This window comes from Brachycentrus maculatus, unplaced genomic scaffold, assembly GCF_059751285.1.
Source record: "Brachycentrus maculatus isolate JH-2025_06_01 unplaced genomic scaffold, ASM5975128v1 h1tg000306l, whole genome shotgun sequence".
Taxonomy (NCBI): Eukaryota; Metazoa; Arthropoda; class Insecta; order Trichoptera; family Brachycentridae; genus Brachycentrus; species Brachycentrus maculatus.
Window position 1 is genome coordinate 422,796 of NW_028281056.1, and position 13,856 is coordinate 436,651.

At 31.9% G+C, this 13,856-nt stretch overlaps 1 protein-coding gene across 3 annotated transcripts in view; it reads left to right on the forward strand.

Moving 5' to 3' along the window:
- The window catches only part of LOC148304687 (protein phosphatase 1 regulatory subunit 16A-like), a 47,111-nt gene extending 33,434 nt beyond the window's left edge, over positions 1 to 13,677 (forward strand). For 2 of the 3 annotated variants that reach the window (XM_088267793.1, XM_088267792.1), the window contains exons 10-11: positions 9,246 to 9,849; positions 12,264 to 13,677. In XM_088267793.1, coding sequence (XP_088123919.1) covers positions 9,246 to 9,849; positions 12,264 to 12,460 — 801 coding nt within the window. In that variant the 3' untranslated portion in view covers positions 12,461 to 13,677. The remainder of the gene's footprint in view (positions 1 to 9,245; positions 9,850 to 12,263) is intronic. The other variant, XM_088267794.1, reaches the window with a different exon arrangement.
- Positions 13,678 to 13,856: the final 179 nt, after the last annotated feature.

Below are 13,856 nucleotides of genomic sequence, written 5' to 3' on the forward strand. Positions count from 1 at the left end.
TTTATTTGTGAATATCATTAACGAATCAGAACGTTAGAAACACGCACGCTGCTATATAATCTCCAAGCACAACCGACAAAATATACTCGTGTCATCGTCGATACATCGACGACCATGTTTTTGGCAAAGAATACCAGAGTCGATATATCGATTTTCAGTACCCTAACGGTTAAAAAACCAGAATGGATTTTTTTCACGACGTTAGTTTATTAGCTAATAAATTAATATGAAAAATCACAAGACTATCGGTAAAATTCTTATTGAAATCTGTAGAGAAATAAGGGAGATTCAAAGGTTTAAACTTTAGATATTTTAATAACGGACACCGGTATACGTCATCAAATTTTACGTCATCGGGTGTGTTATGGGCTGTATCCCTTTATGTATCTGGTTTAGAGAGCTGTAATAGTAGTAGTGTGGATACGTTTCTGTGACGTCATTCTTTGCCAACTTACGAAAACAACGTATTTACGAAGGCGAATTTGGCAAAAGAAAATGATGAATGATAATATTGATTATATCGGCTGTTATAAACACAAAACGAGTCTCGCACAATCCTTGATAGCTTGAGTATCTTGAATTAGATATTCCTCCCGTCTGAAAATGATCCATTGTACTGATAAAACCGCATCTTCATCTATCAACTATCATTTCACTTGCATACGTTTGGGTTGGTACTAGGACCCTATTTGTGCACAGGCAGTTAAGCTTTTGTTTGTTATAAGTAACTGATTTCAGTGTACCATTCACTCTGTTCCCAGCATTCACTCTCCTTTTAACATCTTTATCAATCTTTCCATCTCTAGAACACATACTGCCCAGATATACGAAACCATCTACCTGTCCCATAATTTTACCATTTACTAATAAGCTCGTTTAAAATGTCACTTTTGGAGATGACGTGAATATTTACAATCTTACTGATAGTCGCCAGCCCCCTTTTAAAAACTTCGCCAGCCACCTCGAGTAAAGATTAACCATGAATGAAATACACATGTCGGTATTGTATTTGACCAGTTCTTCGTGAACATCTTGTTAAATCTAGCGATACAATAGAAAGTCACGTCAAGGAAAATCTGGAGCGGGATGGCGCTATGCGGAAAGCGCCGCGCGGGAGCGAGACAGTCGCGTCCGTTCCGATCGGGCGAAAACACCCGCCAAGCGATTCAAAATTCGTTTTTTGTTTGAATTTTTGCCGCGCGGAATGTTGGTGCATTACTCAGTCTTGGAATCGCGTATGTTTGTGCAACAACAATATTTTTACATCTCAAATTATGCACTAAAATAAATATTTTATGTAATGTAAATTAATTTAATAAAAACGTCGATTTCATCTTTATAGTGCTGTAGTCGCGAAAGAGCGGAAATATCGCGTTTTCCTAGTGTTGCAAACGTTAAAAAAAAGTGTCGAAAAGTTTTTGTTTTCGTTATTGTTTTCATTAAAAATAATGTGTTTTTGTGATGTTTATTTATCTATTCATAATTATTTTTATACAAGTTATTTTAACTTATAATTTTATATATTAGCTAAATCGAAATACATATTTAGAAAATTTGTTTTTCGTGATTTTTATCGAAGCCACAATAGTTTTTTTTTCCATTACTTTAACTAGACCCTATCCGGGTTTTTTCTCAAATATTTTGACAACCCCGGTAAAACTATTTTCTCTTTTCAAAACACGTTTTTGAAAATTATTTTAAATAAATTTTTTGCTAAAATTATGCAGTACTATAAATTTATAATACATATCGTGAGTGGAAATATGAAATACTGTATAAGACTCATATGCGCAAATGACTTTTAACTACCGTTTTATTCAAATTTTTTTTGTGTTTTCATCAAAAACTAATTTACTGGATTTTTTTATAGTCATCAATTAATCTTTTATTAAAAATCAATCAAGCGTTACTGGACATTTTTCTCAAGTATATTAATTTAACCTTAAAAAATAAGGTCGATATAGAAATCGATTATATAACCTCATTATCGTAGTTTTAAATAATGTCGAAATATTAAAAATAATATGTATGACTGAATTCAGTCAAAATGCGATCTCTCAGACGAATGAATGTGCGGTAAAACTATGTATGATAAATGTTCGAATGGTAATACAAAAGGGAACGAATGCAAGGCTGAGATAAGCATTATCGATTAAATTAAGTAAGGTGTGTTTAGATGGTTTGGGCGTGTTAATCAAATGAGTGAAGAGAGAACAGAAATTTATGAGGCGATTGTAGTTGATAATAGAAGCAGAGGAAGACCGAGGGAAACTTGGCACGATCAACTATTTCAAATATTTGAAAGTAGTCAGATCAGGAGTCACGAGATGTTAGTTAGTTGGTTATTCTTATCATATACCTAAACAACGTAAACTCAATTTTGTCAACCGTTTTATTATAATAACACTAAATGTGTATAAAATTAAATCGACCGGCCTGGAAGATCATGACTCTTTTTATCTAAACCATAAAGCTAAAAAAAGTCCCTCTCCAAGCATAAGAGCTCAGTCTCTTTTTTGGAGAGGCTCTTCTTCTTCTTCTTTTTAATGGCTTTTCACCCATCTTGAGTGTTCTTGCCAGTGTCGAGTAATTTTTGGAGAGGCTCAGCGCGACTAAAATTATAAGATTGCATTAAGTAGAAATGTAAAGAAATTTTATAAAATTGTATTTTTTAAATGTTACTGTATTAAATAAATGAAAAAATCTAAAAAAATATATTTAAATAAATAAATAAAAATATTTTATTACGTTAAGAAATAACAAATGCAACAAAAAAGCGCAAAAGAACAAATTGTGCACTTAAGTAACGAATGAACATAATTTTGTTAGTCATTTTATTACAAAAAAACTTTAAACTACGCCAAGTCATGTTAATCTGAGCATTAAAAATAATTAAGAAATTAATAAAACAGCAATCAATCATTTGTTTGGCGGGAAATTAAATTTCCCAATTACAGCTGTCAATTTTATTAATCATGGCAAGGATGTTACGCTGGCATAATTTCCGTTTTACGAAATTTATCGCACTAAAAGAAATGTGAATATGTCTTTTTCTGTTTTTATGTATGTTTTATTGTTTTTTAAATTATTTTTGATTCCTTATACCATATATGCCTGAATATTTTGACTGTGTGAAAAAAACAGTTATATCTTGTATAAAATTCACTAGGGCGATTATAATATGTAAAATAATATGTATTTATTTTTCAATACTTTTATGCGTAACATCAAGTACTCAGTATTTTTTTTTTAAACTGCAGAAATTAAATATGTTATACATTTTCATGCTTTTTAAAACCATTAAATTCTACGATCTAAAATTTATTTATCGTAAACGATATCTTTTTTTGTAGTGTGAGAGAAAGAGAATCTCAAAAAAATACAACAAAAATACAGAAAAAAAATTGTATTTAGGGCTTTTTTTCATGTAACGCGGTGAAAAAAAAATTATAAGTATGGAGGAATTTTTTTTTTTTTAATTTTCAAAATCATTCAGACTAAACAATGCTTGGGTTTACGTACCTAATTACAATCTATATTTATATAATTCGTCAAAATGATGAAATATGGTATTGTAATGAATATTTCAATTATATTTGAGTACATTTTTTTAGTGAAAAGCTTCACATGAAGCGAGTTCTGGGACCTTTTTTGTTTTTTAAAAAAAAACTGTGTTTATTCAATATTTACACTGGTATTGATTGGTACTTCAATTGGTAATATGTACTGATTGTTTGTGATATCTAAAATGTGTGATTTACAGGTACCTATGTCCGTAATTAGATATTTTCGAGATAATGATAAAATTAATTGGATTTATTGTAGTTCCGGATATCGTCGTTGATTCGTAGGGTTTGTTATTTCCGTGCAGTTCAATTTTTCGCAAAGACAGTCAGTTAGCTGTAAATAAATATCTGGTGCAAAGTTGGCGTTAAAATCTCCCCCGAGATTCGTAGGAATTTCATCTTCGTCTCTACCTTTTTTTTAGCATCGACGATGTAACGAAATGTGCCTAATAAACGTGACGCGTCATTGAAATTTCACTCTCAATTGTCGTCCAATTATCGACTATCGAATCGCCGCCTAAAAAGTTTCACTTCAACAATATTAAAATGAACTTATTACTTTAATTTAATTAATTGATTTGGCAGTCACTTTGAGGTAATATCTATCAATTTTTTATTCAAGTTTTACTCGGTAAATACCACTATTTCTTGAAATCCACTGTGACACTTATTTCGATGCGTTCCGCACCATTTTACTGGTAAAACATTAAAAAATACGGTGTTCAAAAATGATGCAAAATTCATCGAAACACGCGTCACAATAGATTTTAAGAAATAGTTTTATTTACCAAGTAAAACTTAAATTGAAAATAAACTTATTCCTGTTTAGCAGTAAGGCGCTTAAAATCGATGTTAAAAATATACATATCGCTCACTCCTTTCAAGAACGTCATAAATCAAAAATCATCAATTTTCAGTTGTGCATGTTTTCGGAATGCCCAGAAAATGTACTATATCCCAGCAAAAGCGGCATATTTTTAACTTAATATTTACCCGCTATAGGGCAGAAATTGTTGTTTTTGCATTTTGAAGAAAAGGTATTGTTTAATTTTTTTGTTGTTGATATTATAAATATTTTTCAAATGGAGAAAAAACCTTCAAGTTTTACCTAAAAAGATGTTTTGCATAGTAAAAAGTTCAATAAGTGGCTTGATTTTTAATACATTATGTTATATTTTCAAACTTTAAAAACGTTCTCCTGAAAAATCAAGTTTTTTGATTTATGACGATCTTGAAAGGAGTGAGCGATATACCAAGTTTTCGATTACTAAGAGCTCGGATTACTTAGTACGCACACACCGTAGTTCCTATACAATTTGTATGTTTTAACGTTACATTAAAAAAATAATTTATTCTACCGTTTTCGCATCGTTAATCACCTTACGATTCAATAATAATTATGTTGTGTTAGACCTTGCCGGTTTGGTTAACTTTTAAAGTTGAATACAAAAAGTACCTGCGTATTTCAAAAGCATTACGTCACGGTGACGTAATCATTGTTCGTCTCCCAGGGGGTGAAATAAATGATATTTTAAGGCTTATAAATATACGATAAATCACAACTCAATTTTCTAAAAAAAACCCAGATAACATTTGGCGTAATTGAAAATTTTCTTATGACACCATTTTTGTATCGAAAAAAATAGTTTTTCTTTGAAATAAATATGTAGTTCTGAAAAGAAAAGAGTTATTGAAAAGTACGGAGTAAAAAAAAAAAATATATATATATATATATATATATATATATATATATATATATATATATGTATTTATTTATATATATATATATATATATATATATATATATATATATATATATATATATATATATATATATATATATATATATATATATATATATATATATATATATATATATATATATATATATATATATATATATATATATATATATATATATATATACAAATATATATATATATATATATATATATATATATATATATATATATATATATATATATATATATATATATATATATATATATATATATATATATATATATATATATATATATATATATATATATATATATATATATATATATATATATATATATGTATATATATATATATATATATATATATATATATATATATATATATATATATATATATATATATATATATATATAAATATATATATATATATATATATATATATATACATAAACAATTTGTATGCGTAATTATTTTTAAAAAAAGTTGTGCGTATTTCCGTTGAATTGTGAGGACTATAGAATGTATCTATCTCTTCGCGTGAAAAATGCACTGTCTGGCAAATTAAGATACCTACGTCCGAAACGTAATAATCTATTTTCATTAATGGATTCGGCAGTCAGTAGTAAATATCACCGTTTCATAAAATCTATTGTGACACATGTTTCTATACATTCCGCATCATTTTCAAACACCATATGCGTATCCATTACGCATATAATTTTTTGCGAATACGTTTGTTTTTTTTAACTATACAATCATTTTATAAGTTGGTTCAATATTTAATGCATATACCATACAAACAGGATTGATTTATACATATTCATGTTTCGGATAACCTCTAAAATTATGGCGTGTTCCTAAATAATACTTTTTTGTTATTATGATAAAGAAAAAATAATTAAATTCGTATTATTTCCGACATATTTATTAACGATTAATATAACACCGCGTTGATACGTTGCAGTGCCCTTTGCACCATTGTGTGCCGATAAGATGTTTGTTGAATCGTTTTGCAATATAACCATCTTAATTTCTTTCGAAATCATCTATTCAAATATTATTAAAACGATATGTGCAACATTTTGAGTGTGTCCAAATACTTGTTTACAAAATCTGGATTATCTCCAATTACAGAAGTTATTTTCATATTATTTTTTGACATCTCATCAAAGATGAAGAAGAATATGGAAGTCTGGGCATTTACGGGGCTGACGACCGTCATAGGCTGGTTTAAGTGATCACTTTACATACGTGTAACATTCACCAATTCTACCAATTATTGACAACCACACTTCCAGGATTCGGATCTCACATACTAATATAAGAGTTTCTGCTTAGTAAAAAGCTTCTTTACATCTCACCAATAGATGTGTCTAGTGAAGTTCTAGTGATTCAAGAACAAGGTTTCTAAATTGGTTCATATATATAGAACTTCCAAGAATTTGAGTAGTGTGGTTGTCAATAATGAGTATAATTGGTGAATGTTACACGTGTGTAAAGTGATCACTTAAATCAGCCTATGACGGTCGTCAGCCCCGTAAATGCCCAGACTTCCATATTCTTCTTCATCTTTGATGAGATGTCAAAAAATAACGATATGTGCATTTTAACTGCAGTTTTCAGTATTATTAGTATTTTAAAACCAGATTTAATTTCTTCGTTTGAGGCACAAATTGGGAGTTTCCGTTATCATAATTGCATTAAATTATTTATCTGCGCCTATAAGCTGTTAATTTATGTACACATAACAATTATATAAATTATTATTTTAATTCGCGTAAACGCCTTTTTGCAGCGCGGAAATACGCTTATTTTCGACAGAGAAAACCTACCTTGAAATATTAATTAATTGATTATCCCATTAATTTGTAAAAAATATTTGCTCGAATCGGACAGTTGGAAGCCATTGTTCTTCTCAGTAACATTGTTACATATTACAATGTGAAATAGTTCTTTTTTTTTTCGTGTACGAATTGATACGCCAAACGCTGGATTTATTGGCTATTGCGCTAGTTTTTCTTTCATCAGCAAAAGTACCAATTCAACTTTAAAATAATTCATATTTTTAGATTGAATATTTGAAAAACTACAATTTAGAACGATCGAATCGGGTTGTGGTCCCGTGGTTAGTGTCGCGGACTCTCGTTTTCAAATGTAAAAAGTGTAAATAAAAAATAACTCGGCACTGGCTAGAACACTCTAGATGGGTGAAAAGCCACAACAAAAGAAGAAGAAGAGTACAGAGTTTATAAATAGGCTCAAGCCCACTCTATCACAACTTGATTCCTATGCTTAGGTCCACGAAAACAGTATAGAATATCAATTTAATATTTGTTTATATGATTTTAAAGTAGTAAAATATTTTATGTTAAACGAATTTTTTTTGAACTACGTAAATAAATATCGTACTAGTTTTTTGTATGGTCAAAAACAGTTTTGTGTAAAAATTGCCGGGAATTCTGCAGATGAGTTTGTCGAAGTATAGATACGCCTAGTGGAAATTTATGGACTTTTTGACTATGGGCGTTTGTGCACTACCCGGAATTTCACCGTCCGGCAGTCCGGTTTTTTAAAATGAAAGCGACTACGACTGTTTAGCGTGATCGAATTTACGCGCAACGTGTTCACGCACCGATCAAGAGCTCCGATCCGAAGAAAGATGGACAAAAGCACAAGCCAATCGTCTTTTTAAAATGCTAACTGACGTGCCGTACGGTAAAATTCCGTGTAATTCCGGGTAGTGGACAAGCGCCCTATAGATACGCCTAGCGGAAATTTATGGACTTTTTGACTATGGGCGCGCACCAGACATGTGACATTCCTATCTTTTAAATTATTTTTGGTTGAAATAAATTCGCATAAAACACGTAAAAATACTGTAAAATACATGGAATCTATACCTGCCGATTATAGCCATAATACCATTTGAATATAAAATCACCTAAAAATAATAAACATATATGCAGTATTGCATTCACAGAGGAATATAAGCAATGTCCATTACGTGTTTCGCATAAAATTTTGTTTTAATGTAATACTTAGTTTTTAGCATTTTATTCTTTATGAAAACAATAACTAACCTTGTCAAAAATGTTGTCAAACAAAAACAACCATGACCCAAACCTTGACTTACTCTTCGCGCTTTATTGTATTGTTATTTAACAAGAGGCCTTACTAATTTCTGTAGATTTTATCTAAACTACCAAATTTAAACAATACTCTTCACCTTTCCTAACAATTCATAAACGTTATTATTTATTCAACAATGTGAAAATAATTTAAATAATCATCCAAGTTATTATTAAAAGACAATGAATCACATCGTATCCCTGTAATAAATTGTGAGTGACTCGAGTTAATACAAGTACATGTTGGGTGTGTATAAAATTAAATAGTTTTGTGCTTTGAGTGAGCTGTGATGAAACCAAGATGTTTATCATTAATGACAATCTACGGAAGATGAAGAAGAAAGAACCGGTGATACTGGGATTAAGTTACAGAGTTAGTGGATATGTACAGTAAAAACACTTTAGATTCGTAAAAAAAAAACAAAATTATACACTCGTTTTTATATATTAACTGATGCGCTGCTATACTCTAAAGTAATTCTTATTTTTTTTGTTGATAAATAATAAAAGCAGTGAAAAATCCTTCTTTTTTTTTAATTTTCGGATATTTCCTTCAAAACCTGAAGATAATGTTCTACCTCTGTGCTGTCATCTTTAGTGTTGTCAACAATTAACCAAATTGTATAAATAAATTTTAAAAAACACTGACACACATTGTGTGTGTGTCTGAACATTTGTGGTTGCCATAATAATATCATGTTTTCCCCAAATTTATTGAAAATAAAAAATCAAGTTAATGTTCATTCAAATTTGTAATTTTTTTAATGCTCTATGAAAAAACTAACCCATTATATTTCTGTCTTTACAGGGTATTCCAAATGGAACAGAAAACAATCAAAATGTCGCTAATCAGCTCCCCAACGGGCCGAGTTCCCCCCAGAAACGACCATCAAACGGATCCTCAAACGGAAGCATCGGCGATCCCGGAGGTCTACCGCAATCCACAGACTCATCACCACCGAAACAAATCGCAATATCGCAAAATGGAGACAGCCACTCGATCAATTCAATTGAAAACGAATCACAACCATCATCGACCTATCCCTCACAAGTGCCCAAAATCACCAACCCTCTTTTCGGCGTGAATGGCGCTCAGCAATACCTCCCTAACTCCACAATAACTCAAACTTACAATGGGTATAGTAACGGAAACAAAAAGGGACAGGACGCGCAGTTTGAATCACGGCAAAAAGAGTCAGTTGAAAATGGATCCGTTAAGATTTTCAACGGAGTTAGGAAAGCCCCAGAAGGTCAGGACAATGAGTCTTACATACATGAAGATGACCTGGATGGGACTAAAGACTTAGATATTATTAATACCAACCAGAGTGATGTTCCTGAAGCGAGTGCTGCCACACACTACACGACAGATAATAACGGCAAGATCAATGTCCATGTGACAGTCATGATAGGTTAGTACAACCTGCTTTAATACATCTTTTGATTTTCTGATTCCACCCTAGTTTTTTTCTCCACATGCATTTTTCTGTAGACTCCTGTATAATTTGATTGGTTTGGTTTGGTTAAATATTCCGTTGTCCAATTTCAAAATCTAGTATGCACTGGCATTTTTTTGGAAAACCGCGTACAAAACAATGAAACTGTATTTTCATTTAAACCCTTTTTTGCATTGTTTTGCAAACAAGAACTTATCAATCTTTTAGTTCTCATACCTGAACTATGCATAAAAATGATGCAGTCACTTTTTAATCCTTTCAAGATGATTATTCTGACACGCCATGTTTTGATTTTGTAAATTAAATTGTGAGATTTGATAGTAAGCATATGTGCACAACTTTTTTTTATTTTTAAAAGGTATAATCAGCATAGCCTCTATTTTAGAGGCTTGTCTGCAGGTAGAATAGTTAGGAAAGGGAAGGTATATCTGAAAAATACATTACAAACACCCAGACCAATTGAAAATGAATATTTCTTGAATTCATTTTGAAATTGGCGGGAATCATACCCGCAACGCCAGTTTCGCAGTCGAGCGTCTACCCGACTACGCCACGGCGCCTTAGACTGGAATTTGAAGCGTAGAACCTATCACCTTGCATTCATATAATTCTCAAATTGAAAGCTGTCCCACCACATGCCCAGATCTAATACAGAAGCATCTAGGCTTCCTGACAGATCTGCTCCTGCAAAGCAATTTTTTTTTTTGAACAAAGTTGCGAAATTTATTGAAAACGTGAAACAATATAAAATTGTATCCTGATTTTACTGTGAATTTACATTTAAACGCTTTCAATATACCTGTCACTGCCAATCTAAATAAATACAAGTTTGTAAATCCGTCACCAAATTTTCTAGAAGTACCCCAGTGTAGGCAGTGAAAGGGATTAGTGTTTTGTTCAATTAGTCAGCTAGAGCCATTTCTGACCCGATGCTGGCCGGTACCCAGACGCCCACAACCCCGACCAGCACAGCAGACAGACTCGGAACAGTGCAAAGACATTCATTCATTCATAGATGATAACACTGCCTTGTGCGTCATGCACAATTGTATGCGAATAAGAGGTGGTAGAAAATTTAAAAATTGGGCAGCCATATTGCAGAATCAATTTACTACCATAATGAATATTGTATTATTCCTTTGCTTCTCCTTACATATTGTTTATTTTTAATCTCGTGAAATTATAAGTTGGTATCTCATTTGTTTTTGGTACATAACACCAACCTTTTCCTGTTCTGACAAAATTTTATGTACAAATACAGGATTACCACAATTGAATGGTGGGAGTCCCGTGTCGTCTGTGGTCAGCCGTAAGTACGCACCTAAGAAATCATGTGGTTCGTGTTGATCGAAACATGTGCTGAAATTACTTGAGCTTCCTTTGCAGCCTTCTGAACTCTCCATCACTCTATAATCTGTCCTATTCTCATTTCAACTCTTCATATCCACTTTCTTTTCCCTCTTTTTGTCTCGTTCTACATTGGGATTTATCAAGCAGAGCTTTAGCTGTATTTATTATTTAATCATGTACTTTATAACATAAATTATTCATTAATCTTTTCATTTTTTCTGCACATAAACAAAATTTAGAAAATAAACATTATAATCAATGATAACAAATGAAAATTAAACAAATTATTACATACTTTTAATCTTCTTTTGACCTTATCTGCACCCAATGGTGCATAGGGCACTGCATCAAATTGACTCAGTGTTATCTCAATCGCTACTTACATGAAGGGAAGGTGATCACTCCTGCGCTTCAAATACCAGTCCAGGGTAATATTAAATAAATATTACCCTGAACTGATGCCTTATGCACCTAGATGAATATTGCCTAATGTACCTAGAAAATAAGGCATATCAGATCGAACCAATATTAATATAATTATCAATGGGGAATTATCACTCGAAATATCTAATTTAACATACTCAACCTATAAAGGATTGTGTAAAACTCGTTTTGTGTTTATAATAGCCGATATAAGCAATATTTTCATTCATCATTTTCTTTTGCAAAATTCACTTTCGTAAAAACGTTGTTTTCGTAAGTTGGCAACGAATGACGTCGCAGAAACGAATCCACACTACTACTATTGCAGCCCTATAAAGCAGATACATAAAGGGATACGCCCCATAACACACCCGATGAAAAGTAGAAATGTCTAGAAAATTAATTGAATTATTATTTTTTTAAATGTTACCATATTAAATAATTTGAAAAAAAGTTTAAATCTTACGTTTTTTCACTTGTTTGCCGATAGTAAATTAATTTTGCTTTCACAATTTTCTCCAGTACCGTTTCCCATAACAATGTAACTTTCAACAGAAAAACCTTCATTTCCTGACTCTGTTTTAAATTCATTCTAGGTACTCTAGCTGATTTGAAGAAACAACGAGCGCAGAACAGAAATGCAAGTCCCACAGAGTCAAGTCTCATTGCCAACGATTCCATATCAGGTACCCTCCCCCCCAGTTTGCTGCAGAGTGATGTGCCCCGGTTTAGTGGCAACACCAGCGAAGTAGTCGGCGATGCTCGCTCAAGAAGGTGCTGTGTTGTCATGTAAAAAAAATCAATAAAATATTGTACGGTTACAATTTAAGAAACCATGTATTGCAGTTGTGATAAAAATTATAGATGGAATGGTTGCAAATACAATATTTATCAATTAAAATTTGAATCCCATTGATAATTCATAGTACAGTGGTACCTCGACATACGAGTTTAATTCGTTCCGCAACCTTGCTCGTATCTTGAATTACTCATATCTCAAAGCAAATTTCCCCATACAAAACAATTGAACTACCATTAATCCATTCCAACCTCGAAAATGTCACCCCCAGTTATTTTTGTTACGTGGTTTTGAATAGTAAAAACGTATTTATAAATATCAAATATTTATTGCACAAAAACAAAAAAGAGAATGTAAAGAAATAAATTAGATATCCTCACTGGTCTTTGCCTTTCTCGCTTTCACCTGTAGGCCGTTTAGAAAAATACATGTCCAAGGAGGTTTGTTTCTTCCTCCCTCTCAGAATGTTCCGGAAATGAGTTAGGCAAGTGTCATTAAAAAGGTCAGATGCACTACCTGTTGCAACTTTTTCTGAGTGTTTTTTTTCCAAGAACTGTGAAACTCTCTCCCACATTCCTAAGATCTCCTTTATCTCACTTGTAGAAATAACCTCCTCCTCTGACTCCTCAAAACCAATTTCTTGCATAACCTCAGTATGCTGCTGTGACTGTAACTCTTGTATCTCCTCAGTCGTCAGTTCCTGGGTGTGCTCCTCGATGAGCTCGTTCACGTCTCTCTCTTCCACCTCTAGTGTTACTACCGAACCGAACTCGTATCTCGAATTTCGCTCGTAACTAAAAGCAAAAAATCACTTGCTCGTCGGCTCGTATCTCGAAAAACTCGTATGTTGGGGCAGTCGTATGTCGAGGTACCACTGTATTTGATGATACAAACCTTATCTCTGAGAATTTGAACATAATGCAACTTAATCATTCAATTCTATATTATAATTTGGCATGTAACACTCCAAATGCCAAGATATAGGAGAGCATGTAAAATAGACAAAAAAAATTGTTTCCTCAATTCTGCCCGTGATTAGCTACTTGACAAATTAAGTGTAGAATATATGAAATTTTCCTAAATTTGGGTGATGTGATTGTAATTATGAATATAATTGTGAATTTTACAGTGTAAAAAGTGGTCAATCAAACCAGCCAGTGACAGGTTGTAATCCCAGTAAATATTTAGACTTCCATATTCCTATTTCAACAAAAAAACTCATCTATCTTGAGATATCAATAAAAATCTTCATATATAAATATCTTCCAAGTGTAGCAAAATTTGTGGATAAAAGATTTAGACACACTCAAGAATATTGTGAGTGTGAGTGTTAGTTATAGTTACCACTTGTAATTTCATGATTTTTCACCCTTAACAAGTATTCTTACCC